Source organism: Pipistrellus hanaki (genome assembly GCF_964339955.1).
Source record: "Pipistrellus hanaki genome assembly, chromosome: 5".
NCBI lineage: Eukaryota > Metazoa > Chordata > Mammalia > Chiroptera > Vespertilionidae > Pipistrellus > Pipistrellus hanaki.
In genome coordinates, this window is record NC_140507.1 from 53,428,867 (window position 1) to 53,444,286 (window position 15,420).

Here is a 15,420-nt window from a genome sequence, read left to right on the forward strand (position 1 = left end):
CGCAGCTAAGCACGGTGCAGTGCATATCCCCACCAAACTCTTCCCGTACCCCTGGGGGTACTCGTACCACACTTTGGGAAACACTGCAAGGAACAGAGGAGAGGAGTTGAACCAGCAACCCTTCTCTTCTGTTTCCTAGTGATGATCGCAGTCCCTGGAGCTGCAGCCCCGGGTGGCAGGACCAGGGCCCCGCGGCCCGGGCTGCGGCGCGGGCGGGGCGTGGCCAGGAGGGGGCGCGCGGGGCAGGGTTCCTCCCCGGAGCAGACGCCAGGGCGCCGGGCTCTCGGGCGTGGATCAGGCGCCATGAGCCCTGTCGGGCCGCTGTGCCAGCTGCGGGCGGCAGTCCGGCTCGGGCTCGGGCTCGGGCTCGGGCTCCCGCGGGCGGCCGCCTGGGGCGCAGGACGCCGGGCCCTGGGTACGCGTGGGGCGCAGGCCGGCGCGCACGAACGGCCTCGGTCCCGGGGCTGCGCGGTGCGTCTCGGCTGCGCCTCCGCCTTCTGGGGAGACACGGCGGCCGCAGGTAACGGGACTGCGATCCGCGCGGGCGATCCCGCCACCGAGCCCCTCTGCGCCCGCTTCCCCGGGAGGGGAGGCTGGCGGGGCGGCGCGAGGGTGAGCTGCAGCCCCGGAGGGACACCGCGTGCGGGGATTATTGGCTAAGGTGACCATACGTCCGGCTTTTGGCGGGACAGTCCCGAGTTTTAACAATTTGTCCCGCGGCGTTTTAAAAAATCGGAATCTTTTTAAAACGCCGCGGGACAGATTGTTCAAAATCGGGACTGTCCCGCCAAAAGCGGGACGTCCGGTCACCTTAGGATTGGTGCCCGGAGTCAGGGCGCTGGGAACCCTGGAAGGGTTCGAGCCCCGCGACCGGGCTGTCCTGCGCCCCGCGTCCCAGCCTGGCGGCGACCTTCCCCCTCTCCCTGGGCCGAGGGGGCCGGGTGCCAGCTCTGGCTCCGCCTCTCCCTGCAAAGTGCCCGCCTTCCTCTCTCTCCTGGAAACTTCAGCCACTCCCTCCCTCCACCCTGAGTAACAAGTCAGTTCAGAGTCGATCCGATCCTTCTTTTCCTCCACCCTTCCCCGTCTTCCCTTTGGGACGCTTCACTTTCTGCAAAATCGTCCCGCGGACTTTGGCAGCAGAGTGACTCCTTGGCCTTTGGTGGTTGTGATTTGAGGGGAGCAGTTGGGACTGTGAAAACGGGCATCAAAGGATCTCTAAATGGTTTAGGACGACTCTCTTGTGCCTCTGTCCCCCTAGAAATGTGTTAGAATTTCTTAAATCTTAAAATGAAAATGTAATTTAAAACGAAAACCTAAAGTAAAAGTGTATTCTCCCTCTCCCTCCTTTTGGGCACCTTGATAAAGAAATCAGGTGGCCCTAGCTGCATAGAGCATCTACCTGCTGACTGAAGAGTCCCAGGTTGGGGTTCGATTCCTGTCAAGGGCACGCTTACCTTGGTTGCAGACTCCTCCAGGCCTGGGCCCTGGTCGGGGCTCATGCAGGAGCCAACCAATCCATGTGTTTCCTCTCACATCGATGTTTCTTTCTGTCTTTCCCTCTCTCTTCCACTCTCCCTAACCACCAATAAAAAAAATATCCTCAGGTAAAGATAAAAAATAAAAAAAATCAGGTGAAGAAAAAAGGGTGGGGAATCAGATCCCATTATTCAAGCCCTGCTTATACGTAGAGCTACCGTAGTAACATATGGGAATTGGGCCTGGGGGGATTTATTGATCAACTTATTTACATGGAAGTCACCTAGCGAAATACTATGCCCAGAGAATTCCCTTGGAGGAGATGTAAGCATTTCTTTGTTTTGCAGTGTGTTTTGACACCTGGGCTTGCTGTGATTTGCAGGGTCTGCCTATTTCATTTGATGTGAAGGGTATTGTCTCTGCCTCACGGTCATAGTGCCCTGCAATTCTAATACTGATGTTTATTCCTTTTTGGTTAAGGTCTTAATGTTCTTTTAGAGGTCTCCTTCTGCATCACAGTCACCAAGGGGAAGTTGACATCATAATATGTTATTGAAGAAGGGCCTGCCCTGGGATTCAAGAAACATGACTCACTTCTGAAGGCTTGTGTTCATTGTGGGTTCTGGGCCCAGGTCTGCTGCTAACTGACTAATGACCTGTGATCTTGGTGTTCAATTTATTTAATCTCTTGGAACTTTGTTTTTCTTTTCTTCTTCCTTTTTTGTTGTTGTTATTAATCCTCACCCAAGGATATTTTTCCATTGATTTTTAGAGAGTGCTAGGAAGGGAGAAGAAGGAAACATTGATGTGAGAGAGACATACTGATTGGTTGGGGCCGCATAGCCCCAGTTGGGGCCGGCCTTCTGCATCCTTCTGCTGGGTTCAGGGATCGAACCTGCAACCAGGTACATGCCCTTGATCGGGAATCAAGCTCGTGACCCTTCCGTACACGGGTCAGTGCTCTAACTACTGAGCATGCCGGCCAGGCCAGAAACTTGTATTTCTTATTTCAGGAGAAGCTGGGACTAATAACCTCCACCCATTTAACCAATGGCTCCTAATTGAGGAGTCAATATTGGCCCTCCTATTCCTTGACCTATCAGTAGTAGTAGTAACTAAATTGATCACTGTCTCTTTAAAATGTTTTCTTCTTGAAGTCTCATGAAGTTTTCCTCCTTTCCTGCCCTTTCCTTCCCAGTCTCTTTGACTAGTTCCTCTTCTTCTTAAAAGCTAGTGTTTGGAGTGTCCCAGGCATAGGTGCTCTCCTCTATAATATTTAACATCAGTACCTTGGAAGAGTCTACATTTATGTCTCCAACGTGGACTTTTCCTGCTCTAAAACCCATGTTAGGATATGCAGCTGGATTTTACCACTTGTGCCTGTTTCGATTTTGCCCAGTTGCTGAACATCTTGGCATAAAGTCCCAAAGTGAGATATTTCTTCCTTCTCTGAAGTTACTGATGGAAGATTCTGTTCCATGTGCTGTCTATAGAATGGCTTAGCTGGAGATTGATGGACATTTTGGATGGTTTCCCCGAAAATAAGACATCCTCCGAAAATAAGACCTAGCACATGGAAAGATAAGACATCCCTGAAAATAAGACCTAGCGCAACTTTGGGAGAAAAAATTAATATAAGACACTGTCTTATTTTTGGGGAAACAGGGTACGTATCCCAACATAGTTGCTTGTGATCTTTCTGAGCTCACCTGTCGTGGAGGAATACTAGTAACACAGCATTAATTATTGGGCTCCTTATCTTTCAATAATTCTCCTATTTTAATGTTGCTTTTTATGTACATCATTTCTGAGTTTACTCTTTTATGATGGTAAGAGCCATCTATCTGTCTTATATGGTACTAGAGGCCTGGTGCACAAAGTCATGCACAGGTGGGGGTCCCTTGGCCTGGCCTGCAGGGATCGGGCTAAAAATGGCTCTCTGACACTCCCTGAGGCGCCCCAGATTGTGAGAAGATGCAGGCCAGGCTGAGGGACTCCACTGGTGCACAAATCTGTGCACCGAGCCTCTAGTATGTATATGAGATTTTTGGTTAATCTCTTCCCGCCCTTCCACTTCCTCCTTCCCTCTGAGATTCATTAGTCTGTTCCATGTTTCCATGCCTGTGGTTTCTGCTCCTGCGTTGAGCATCATAACTACTGGTTGGATGGTCACTTAAGATTATATATATATATAGTAGTTGCATTATACTGGGAAAAATAGGTAAATGACTATCTCAATAATTAATAAATACTTCCAACTCTATTTATTTTATGGAGTCATGCAAGACTTGGCTTGGTCAAGTCCCTAACCTAGTGGAAAATGTTTCTACTTGTGAGAAACCTTTGCATAGAATATTTACAGTATGTTTTAGGAATTTCACCATGCCAGAATAAAGAATTCTGTGGCAGTTAATAAGATTCAGGGCTTAAGTAATCCTGGGGTATGCCATGATAGCTTATGAAAATTGAGAGATATGAAGAGAGATATGAAGAAACCTTCGAGAAGAGCTGATTTGAAATGTACTCTCATGTAAACAACCAACTTTTGCTAAGTACCATCAGGTACAAAGCTGACGACAGGGACACCAGATTCTGACAAAGCTCCTACCCTTAAACACACACTGTTTAGGAGGACAGCATATCTTATTGTATAATAGCATTTTTCTTTAGACTTTTATGTCTCTTGTGTTTTACTTTGAGAATTGCCTTCAAGGTTTTTAATGACAAAAACCAGTTATTTTAGAATAACGGGAGGAGAATACCAGTAGCTTGGTAAGAGCAGATTTTATATATTCCCTTTGACCTTGCCTATTTCTGTCATACCAAAAGCTGTGAGGGGAAAAATTGATTTTTGCCTGAATTGATTATGAGTTTGGAATAGCAAAGAAGATTTACACCTGATGAATTGAAAATTTGTCATTTCTTTTTACAAAGAGATCCTTGCCATTTGAAGGAAATAATAAATTTGGGAGAGCACTAGAAATGGGGAAATCGGCTACCACGGCTGCAGATATTTTTCTGCTACTCTATAATAATTTACTTTTCTTTTAATCATCATGAAGTGTGTGGATTATCACCCCAGTATGGCAGTGCTTGGATGTTAAGTGCAGTGACCAAAATCTCATTAAGCGGAAAGGGTTCCTAGGGAAATTCCCACAAAACACATATGCATATGTGTGCAACTTCTGATCTTGGATAACATAAAGAAAATGCAATGTCATTCATACTTTTAAAAAATGTTGATTAAATTATTGTTAAATTTAAATTTTAGAAAGTAAATTACACTTTGTGCTTCTAGTTCCTCAGCTACTATATGGAGAGAAGCTGGATTATTTGGTTTTTGATTACCTCTCAGAGATAACTATGTGCCTCCTAACTGCTGCCAAAATAAAATCACCTGTAAGTCAATTATTGTAACCATTTAATTATTATTGTTATTTTTTAATCTTTATTGTTAAAAGTATTACATATGTCCCCCCACTCCACAGCCCCTTCTAGCCCATCACCACCCAGGCCTTTTCCACACTGTTGTCTGTGTCCATGGGTTATACATATATGCATACAAGTGCTTTGTTTGATCTCTTCCCACCCCCTTATTGTAATCATTTTAATTACCATGAAATGATACATTAAAAGATAATTGCACAAGAAAATGTTTTCATAAGTGACTTATAAAACTTTAAAATGTTAGGTCTCATTATTAGAAAAAATGTAAGTTGTTTCGTTATTTACTTTCACTTAAGCCAGAATTATCTTAAGGAACTACAGCTAACTGTGGAAGAGCTTTGCTCACAAAGATGGATGATGCAGCCTTATTTATAACATGCACAGAAAATGAAAGACCTAAGTGGCCAACAATAAGGACATGGTTAAGTAAATGATGAAAGATCCAGACAATGAAATCCTATGTAGCCACTAAAATTATACTATGAAAAGCTTTATTAACATGAAAAATTGCTTGTGTGATCAATGTCTTAGTCCTAACTTTGAAATATTTTTGTTAGATCCAGTAAATAAATTATTTTCGTTTTAATACATAAGGCCATGAAATGGGTCCCAGGCATGGACTATCCCAGCAGAAATTCTAATTAGGCTGGAGGACTATTTAAATCATGCAGCTTGTTAGAGAATAAGACCAAATCTTAGTGTAGCTATGTCATCCACTTTGTGGTATTTAGTTTATGTAAGCAGCTCTTTCACTTGGTAGAGTTAATTTAAAAGTGAATCCCTAGTCATGTAACTATAATAATTATCTAGTTTGTGCTTTAAACTACTCTTACTCCACTCCACCCTGTTGGTGTCCTGCATTAGTTTCTATAATCTACCAAATAAATGTGAAAGCATTACCTTCTCTTGACAGTGTACGGGTATGCTGAGGACATGTATAGTATTGGGAGTTTTAGTTTTTAATAAAAATTTGGAGTTAAAACTGCTATCAATCACAAAAGAAAAATGATTAATTTGTTTAGTTATTCTTATTTCATCTAGTATTTGATAATTATGCAGGTTAAGTTTATTTTTAATATCATGTAGATATTTCTATTAATTTATTATAACTTCAAATTCATAAGGGATTAGTTCTTTTCAGACAACATAAATATTACAATTATTTAAAATTTAACTTAAAAGTAGCCTTGAAAGTAATTAAAGGATTGATTAGTCTGTTGCCTTTGAGTTGACCAAGTACATTTCATAGTGGATAACATATTTATTTTTATATTTTAGGATTTGGGCTATGTTCCTGATTTTGTACAAATAGCCATGGCTCCATATATAAAGGACATTCACAAAAAAGGTAATTTGAAAAACGTTTAAATTATCTTAACTTTCTGTATTTAATTGCATGTCAAGTTTTAAGAAGGAGATGATATATATTTATATATTATGTGATATATATTTATATGTGTTTATGTAATACAGCTAAACATATTTAAATACTATATTTATATTATATAGAATATCCTTAAAAATAAATAATTAACTTAATTAACATTTATAAGGCCTTATGAGCCACTTTGATGTGGTTCTGAGGAAAGAAGGCAGTTGTTATTAGGTGAAAGGATATTTAAAAATATAACCAGTGTTAACACACCAACAGATTTGGGTTGATTTCCAGTCAGAGAGTTATAATTATACTGATTTGCACTCTCTCACCCTGGGTCTCTGTGGCTCAGAGCAAATCTTAGGAAGATGTCTTGGGATCCATAAAAGCCGCTGACTATACTTGAACCAAATCCGGGACTCTGACCGCCTTGCCATAGTACTTTGATTTATTGGGCTAACAAAGAAAATCTTTTGCAGTTGGGTCTTGAGGTAACTTCCAGTGGCATTACTGAGAATCTCTTAAGTACTGCAAGTATATCTCTGCTTAAGAAGGATAATCCCTTACAATATGTTGTTAAGATCTTTAAGATGAAGAGTTGTTGTGGGTTTTTTTTAATACTCACTCAAGGATATTTTTCCACTGATTTTTAGAGAGAGTGGAAGAGAAAGGAAAAGACAGAGAGAAATATCAATGTGAGAGAAACACATTGATTGGTTGCCTCCTGCATGTGCCTTGACTGGAATCAAACCTGGACCCTTTGGAATGTAATCTGATACTCTATCCACTGAGCCAAACCAGTTAGGGCAAGATGAATAGTTTTTAATAATTGCTAGTCTGATGTGGTTATTATGTACCCTTTAATTTTATTGTTGGTGAATCTCAGAATATATGTTAGGATTTTCTGTTTTCTAAAATATCATTATTTTCCTCTAGGGGGAGCTATATGTCCTTTTTTAAAAAAATAAGTTATCCTGAAAGTAAGGCACAAAGAAAGCAAGGTGTCAGACTTAACCAAACTTGTTATGGACCTTAAGTATTGGTAGTAAATTTGTTATTTGTATATTATCTTTCATTTTAGAATCATAAACTGTCAGTTAACACACAAGGGCCTCTACTACTGCTCTTGCTATACGCTAAATATAGAGTTAGGCATAATAGTACAAACAAGGTTGAAGATACTACTGCTTGGATGAGAGGGTGGAATAGAAACAGGTTTGATGGAGGGAGTTTTAATCAATAAAAGTACTAGTTGAATCCATTATTGGGAAGGATTTATTAAGGAGCGAGAAGTGGGATTGGATATAAAAAAAAGTAGAGTTGAGCTTTAGGGAACCCTTGAAAGAGGAGGGATGGTAGAGATATAAAATATGAGGGAGGTAAGAGGTGAACTGTTGAAAAGACAGAAGAACCTGATAGTGCAGTCACCAGAACCCAAAAGGGAGGGAGTTTTAAGAAAGTGTTAGTGGGGTGGAGGGAGGCGGGGATGGAGGATGGAGGTAGATTCAGATGTACCTGAATAGGTTGAAGAGAGTGAAACAGATAAAAAATATACTTAGTTAGAAAGGGCATAAATTCTAATAGTTTATACTTAAAAATCACTCTTTGGCCAGTTAATAGGGATGGTTCAGCAAAACATTCAGAGCCCTTTGCAGATTTTGGGTGATGGCCATTTGGCCGTTAACCACCCACACAGTCCTATAGAGTCTGACACCACAGAGGACAGCAGACAGGGAGTGGGATCCTCAGAGTTTTCATCCTGGTGCTGTCCCTAACAAGCTGCACAACCTTGGACATGTCACTTAGCGTCTCTGCACCTTAATTTCTTCATTTTTAAATGAGATAGTTGGATTTGGTCAAGGTTTCTTAATCTGATGTTCAAGGCTAGGTATCAGGGAGTCTGTATGCCCCTGAAATTATAAGCAAAAGCAGCCGTTTCCCCTAAGCCTTCGGGCCTAAGGAGAGAATCCATAGTTTTTATCAGATTCCTCAAAGAATAATGAATCTGCCGAAACCGGTTTGGCTCAAGCGTCGGCTTGGGGACTGAAGGGTCCCAGGTTCGATTCCGGTCAAGGGCATGTACCTTGGTTGCGGGCATATCCCCAGTAGGGGGTGTGCAAGAGGCAGCTGATCGATGACTCTCTCTCATTGATGTTTCTAACTCTCTATCTCTCTCCCTTCCTATCTGTACAAAATCAATAAAACATATTTTTTTTTAAAAAGAATAATGAATCTTTAAAAGATGAGAACACCTGGATTAGGTGATCACTCAAGTCCTTTCTACCTTAGAATTCTGAAATGTTGACTCTCTCTTTAGCCACTTAGTAGTTTTCCAGGTGGTCTAACTCAGCAAATAACTGTCAGACATCAAATTAAAGATTAGGGTTTTCAAAATGGAATTGATTGGATCAGTTCCCTCTAGAGCAGTGGTTCTTAACCTTTCTAATGCTGGGACCCTTTAATACAGTTCCTCATGTTGTGGTGACCCCCAACCATAAAATTATTTTTGTTGCTACTTCATAACTGTAATTTTGCTCCTGTTATGAATCATAATGTAAATATCTGTGTTTTCTGATGGTCTTAGGCTCTGCAGCAGCAGTTCTCAACCTGTGGTTCGCCTAAGACCATTGGAAAACACAGATATTTACATTACGACTCATAACAGTAGCAAAATTACAGTTATGAAGTAGCAACGAAAATAATTTTATGCTTGGAGGTCACCACAAAATGAAAAACTGTATTAAAGGGTTTCGGCATTAGAAAGGTTGAGAATCACTGCTCTAAAGGATTACTTAGAAAATCCAAAGAATCTTTAAAATTAAACCTAGTCATTTCTTTAATAGTCCACAGATATTTTTATGAGAACCCAAGAGTTACATCTCCATTCACATCAGTCACCAGCTGGGCATCTGATGAGCGTATACACGGGAAGTGGCTTCAGCCTCTTAAATATTATATAGGGATGCCATTGCCTTTGGTATATTTGCCTCCAAAGGGTAAAAACAAACAAGGAAAAACAGTGGGAAGAGAAAGCAGTCCTCTGAATGAAAACTGCTGATTGAACTTGTATCAGAGTGACCGCCGTGTGTTTCTCTTCTGGCAGGCGTGCGAGTGGTCAGCAATGCTGGGGGCACCAACCCTCTCATGTGTGCTGCTGCCCTGGACAAGGTGGCCAGGAAGGCTGGTGTGGATTTGAAAATAGCAGTGGTCACTGGAGATGACATTCTGGGAGAGGTTACTGACATTTATGTGATATACTCCTAAGCAAGAAGCCATCATGTCATGTGATGAACAATTGGGATCGTTTACCTTGATCTAATTATTGGATTTGGGTATAACTCTTCAGACTGATCTCTAGAAATCTCTCTCTAATCTTTAGTCTAGAAATTCTGGTATGTCCATTGCCTAGATTATCCATTTATGTTCATAAACCATTTATGTGCCTGGTATGAAAGATTTGTTGACTCACTGAAGACAGTGTTTAGAATAACTTTGGACCCTTCTTTGAACGTGGAAGTGTAAGTTGAAATTGTGCTTCTTACTAAACATGAAGTTCGTTTTTTAACACAAGTGATTATCTACCTTTCTAATCTTAACATTATTTGGGTTCCAGCTGGTGGATTTTGCTTCAGGTGATACATTTTATGTCACAATAAGAAGGGAAATGAAATTATAATTTTTTTTTTTTTAAATTAACACTTCACTTTGAAAAGCTAGATGTTTCAAGCTTTTCATTGGTGCTGTTTTCTTAGGCTGAACTTGGCTGCCTGTGAAATTCAAAGGCTGTAAAATCTCACTTGTGAAATGCGAGCAATTTTTGTGGGCTCTTGGATACTTGTGCTAGCTGTCAGGAACATAAAAAAATCAATGAACTTGTTTGTTTGAGAGTAAACAGAACAGATCTGCTAATTAGCTTTATCTTGGTAGAGCCTTTGGCTTGCTCACATAGGCCTGCTAAATGTCCTCTCTGTGCAGGTTTAGATTCTTGATTTGTGAAAACTGCTGTGGAGATAACCTTGCAGAGCTGTCCTATTTCTGTGTAAATAGTATATTTTAAATTCATCTAAATCCTCCTAACTGCTGGGAGTGAATTTGCTGCAATAACAGTCCACTGATTTACTTTATTTTTTTTTGTTTTTGTTTTATTGACTTCAGAGAAGAAGGGAGAGAGGAGAGATACTAGTAGAAACTTCAGTGATGAGAGAGAATCATTGATCAACTGCCTCCTGCATGCCCCCTACTGGGGATGGAGCCTGCAACCCAAGCATGTGCCCATGACTGGAATCAAACCCAGGACCCCTCAATCCACAGGCTGATGCTCTATATACTGAGCTAGACCAGCCAGGGCCATTGATTTACTTTAAATATGATGTTACGTTAGCAGGTGGCAGACTTCTGCTTTAATGATCCCAATGTGATGACAAATTCTTAAAATCTTATCCAAGAGAATTAAACTGTCGACCTGTTTTCCCCTTATGGAAAGGAAAATAACCCTGAACAGATTTTCATTTGTTTGTAGAGATCTAACATGCAAACGGTAATACCTTGAAACAGGTCCCTGCCTGGGACTATCAGAGTTTGACCTTTTATAGCCAAAACCCTGCCTACTCCTTTGAAATAGTAACTGAACACAACAAAAATATACACTTGTCATAAGGAGTCACCCACTTTCATGTGCATGCATACATTATGCTATATATTACAGCTATGTTTTGTAATAGATATAAAACACCAAATCCCTGTTGGGGACTTAAGGACGGAGCAGTCCCAGCTTTAACCTTTGGTGGTGAAGTTGCTTTGGCTTTGGCGTCACTCTGTGCTGTGGACGGACTTCAGGACAACAGAAAGGGTCCTCCACTTTTAGAGCCTCAGGAGCTGATGGCATGTTCCTTTCATGAGTGACCATCTCTGTGCAGCTGTCGCTGGGGCTGCGATGCTTTGTCCTATTTTAGCCTGAGTCCTTCTTTTGAGGGAAGAGGTTGTAGAGATCACACTATACCATGCTCTCCAGCGCTTTGGTGCTTGGCCTGGGAAGAAAACATGTCTGCATTCAGAGTCCCTGAATACACCATTTCATGATTAAGGGGAACATGTATTGATAACTTTTATTCTGAACTAGTTGACTTGATAGGAAGCATGATTCTTTATTGGAGAGAAATCACTATTGGATCTTTCAAATTCTGCATGTCAGTTTGTTAGAACTAGGAGAGATTATATATGTATTTACACCAATCCTGTGCGATTGATACGATCAGTGTCCTGCTTTAAAAATGAAGAAACTCAGGGGTGTGTGCAAGAGGCAGCTGATCGATGATTCTCTCTCATCGATGTTTCTGACTCTCTATCCCTCTCTCTTCCTCTCTGTGAAAAATCAATAAAATATATTTTAAAAAAATTTTTAAAAATGAAGAAATTCAGAGAAGCACAGGGAAGCTGGTGGTTTGCCAGGGGCCAGAGTTCACACACTTCACCAATAGGTTTCACTCAGCCTTTCTTGATTGGGTTCTTTGTCTACAAAATAGAGGTCGTGACACCTGCCTGTCAGGGTTGTTTGGAAAACAATATGAAACACGGTATGAAAAATGCCTGAAGTAGAATATTCAGAATAATCTTTTCAATATATATTAATTTATTTATCCCAATAATGAAATGTATAGGACTCTACTTATCTATTACATGTTTTTATTGTTTAGCATATACACAGGGTAGGGCAACAGTAGGTTTACAGTTGTGAGTACACAAAACACAATTTATTCTTCTATTATTTATTAATTATTGTATTATTTTCCATATGAACAACTGTAATAAAGGTTTAAAATAATTCTCTATGAATGAAGGTTTAAAATATTTTTGTAAAATATTAATAGAAGGAGGCTCTGCAAGGATCCGCTATCACAGATATGGAGAGTGGGAAGAAATTTCCAGACACCATTGAAAGCATGAATGTATACCTTGGGTAAGATCTTTTCTCTTATGTCCCTTATTCCTCCCACCCTCTCTTCCATCCTTTCGAATATAGATGGACACATGTGGCTTCAAGTGGTTGGCTATTTCAAAAGCCTTTTTTCCTAGTGTGCCAGGTAGCAGCAGAAACTTAGGAATATCCACAGGACTTTCTCAAGATCCACCGTAGTTTGCAGCTCCCAGGCCAGACAATAGGCCTGAGTAAAGGAGGCAGACATTCTCTGACAACTGTAGCTGCTACAGTTGTCCTATCTAAACCAGTAGCAGGACAAAAAGAGGAATTTAACTTTAAGCCTTCGTAATTAAAAAGTTTATGGCTGCTAATATCACCATTTTACATTGGCAAAAGCAAATGTAAATCTAGACGTTCCCTCAAAAGAGGCTGCTCCACAGATGAAGCCTCACCAAACTTAATAGTTCATAGTCTGACATTCCAAAAAAATGTAAATGCCCATGGAATTCATAAATTGGAATGTTTTGATGCAAAATGGAATAAGCATATTAAAGAAATGAAGATGGGATAAAAACCAGAGCAGGGAAAAGCTTTCAAAGAAGGCTTAGGTAGATTTGAATAGAAACCAAATAAACTTTATTAATCAAACATATAGTCATTAAAATAAAATTTTAACGGGTAAATTAAATTGCAGATTCGATACAATTAATGGAAGATTAATGAATTGAAAAATGGATCTGATAAAATTTACTAAGATCAGCCCAGGATAAAGAGTCATAAAATGAAAGAGAAGTTAGAGATATGATGATAGAATTATAAAGTCTAATTTCCTATCGAAGAATGACAGAGAGAATATAAAGAACTAGAGGCCCGGTGCATGAAATACATGCACTCAGGTTGGGGAGTGGGTCCTCAGGGAATGTCTTACTGCTGGCTTAGGCCCACTCCCCCTGGAGGCAGCAGTAGGACATCCTTAGCACTGCCATGGAGGCGGGAGGGGCTCCCACCACCATCGCTGCACTCACCAGCCATGAGCCTGGCTCAGGGCTTCTGGTTAAGCGGTGCTTCCCCTGTGGGAGCACACTGACCACCAGGGGGCAGCTCCTGCATTGAGCATCTGCCCCCTCATGTCATAGTGACTGGTCATTCCATTGTTCGGTCGATTTGCATATTAGCCTTTTATTATATAGGATAGGGAAAAGCAATGTTCAGAGACAATGGCTGGGAATTACTCAGGGTTGATAAGACATAGTTATCCACAGGATCAAGAAGAAAAGTCAATCCCAAGCAGATTAAACAAAAAAGATATAACATCGTGCAACTGTCTAAAACTGAAAACTAAGATTGTAAGAGCATCCAAAGAGAAAGTCAGTACACAAACATCAATACTTAGACTGATGACACACCTCTCAACAACAAAATTGGATACCAGGAGATTGTGAAATAGTCTCCATGAAGTAAAATAACTGGCCTTCCACAATTGTATGCCCAGACAAATCGGCATTGTGAAATGGCTGAATGTTGACGGAATACTTGATAAACAGTTACACAGGAAATACTGATTTAAAAATAATGAGAAGAATGGAAGTATCTGGGAGAGTGTTTTTGTCCACATCATTTTATGCCTGGAATTACTTGAAATATATTTGAGTCATTGGACAAAGTGATAAGCAGGTGTGTGTGTGTGTGTGTGTGTGTGTGTGTGTGTGTGTGTGTTTAATGAAAAGCTTTGATCTGACCTGGGTGAGAAACAGTAACAGGGATGTTCTATTTCCCAAAGAGCAAGACCCATAAGCAGGGCCCTGGACCTGGGTGCTGACGTCGTTCTGACGGGGCGTTGTGTGGACAGTGCTCTCGTGCTGGGACCCCTCATTCACGCTGTAAGTTGCCTGGGAAAACATAATTGTCACCGTGAGCTTATCATCTTTGTTTTGCTTACTAACACACACGTAATTTTCTTTGGCCATTGCAAAATGTGTTCAGGTGCCAATTTTATTCAAAATATTAAAAACAAGCCAAAAGTAAATAAATTGCTTTCCTATTAAGAGGTCTAATATGTCTAGTGTGCCAAAAGACACACAGTGAATTTCACATTTGATTTTATATATTGATGTTCATTAAAATATGGTAGAATATTTTATTGTTAACTAAGTTCTTCAGATGACCGTGTGAAACTGGTTTGTATATGTGTGTGTGATTGGTGTAATAATTCCTGCAGCTTTTTATTCAATACCTTAGGATCCTTTAAAAATCTTAAGAGTTTTTGAGAATACTTCTATATGTTTGGGGACTACTTTGCTTATGCTAATTTTTTAATAGTAGTTTTTTTTTTCTTCTAAAAATAGGTGTATTAACCCCTTCCTGGTCAAATTCCTAGTTCTTGGTGTGCCTCCATTTAATCCCTTAGGAGCTTGAGGTTCTTTGTTGTAAAATATTCTCAAGTCAAATCCAGCTTCTCAAGGGCACTGGAGACTTTCTCTGCATATGGAGGGAAAATTATAATTGTGTTATATAGATAGAATGAGCCATCTTTTGGGCATCTTAGATCTCCCTATTCATCCATTCAGACCCAACCCAGTGTCTAACTTTGTTTTTTTTTAAATTGTGTTCTCTAGTTTTAAGTCTGTACTCTCCCGTAAGTGGCTGCTTCTAAAGCCTTCATACTGGTCCTCAAATCCATATACCTTTGGGCCCAGCTATTCCTCCAGCAGACTCTTCCTTCTCTCCCTTTTCCAATCCGCTTATCTTTTTAGGTCCTACCTCTTCCTCTCTTTTCTGCCTCCCACTCAGGAAGTACTGTTCTCTGTAATGTTGGTTTCGCTAATACTTGAAGCAAATTAATGTTGGTTTTGCTACTACTTGGAGCAAATTGTATCCTCTGTATACTCAGAGGCTTCCAATATTTATCATTATCTTTAGTTCTTGGCTGCATACTTAACAAGGAGTCCTGTTGAGATCTCTAATGCAGTGTTTTTCAACCTTTTTTGGGCAAAGGCACACTTGTTTCATGAAAAAAATCACGAGGCACACCACCATTAGAAAATGTTAAAAAATTTAACTCTGTGCCTATATTGACTATATATAAAGTAATTCTCTTGAATAGGAATCAAATAAACACAAAGAAAGTATTTTATAATTACTTTATTATGAAATATTAAGTAAACAAAATAGTGAAAAATTATAAAATTCTTGTCTTGTCTGCACC

General features: G+C 40.3%; 1 protein-coding gene across 2 annotated transcripts in view; it reads left to right on the forward strand.

Annotated features, from left to right (window-relative positions):
* Positions 1–241: 241 nt before the first annotated feature.
* The window catches only part of LOC311622912 (uncharacterized protein), a 78,662-nt gene continuing 63,483 nt past the window's right edge, over positions 242–15,420 (forward strand). Inside the window, exons 1-6 of one of the 2 annotated variants that reach the window (XM_084884419.1) lie at positions 242–520; positions 4,775–4,875; positions 6,202–6,271; positions 9,402–9,532; positions 12,166–12,254; positions 13,996–14,095. In XM_084884419.1, coding sequence (XP_084740545.1) covers positions 304–520; positions 4,775–4,875; positions 6,202–6,271; positions 9,402–9,532; positions 12,166–12,254; positions 13,996–14,095 — 708 coding nt within the window. In that variant the 5' untranslated portion in view covers positions 242–303. The remainder of the gene's footprint in view (positions 521–4,774; positions 4,876–6,201; positions 6,272–9,401; positions 9,533–12,165; positions 12,255–13,995; positions 14,096–15,420) is intronic. The other variant, XM_084884420.1, reaches the window with a different exon arrangement.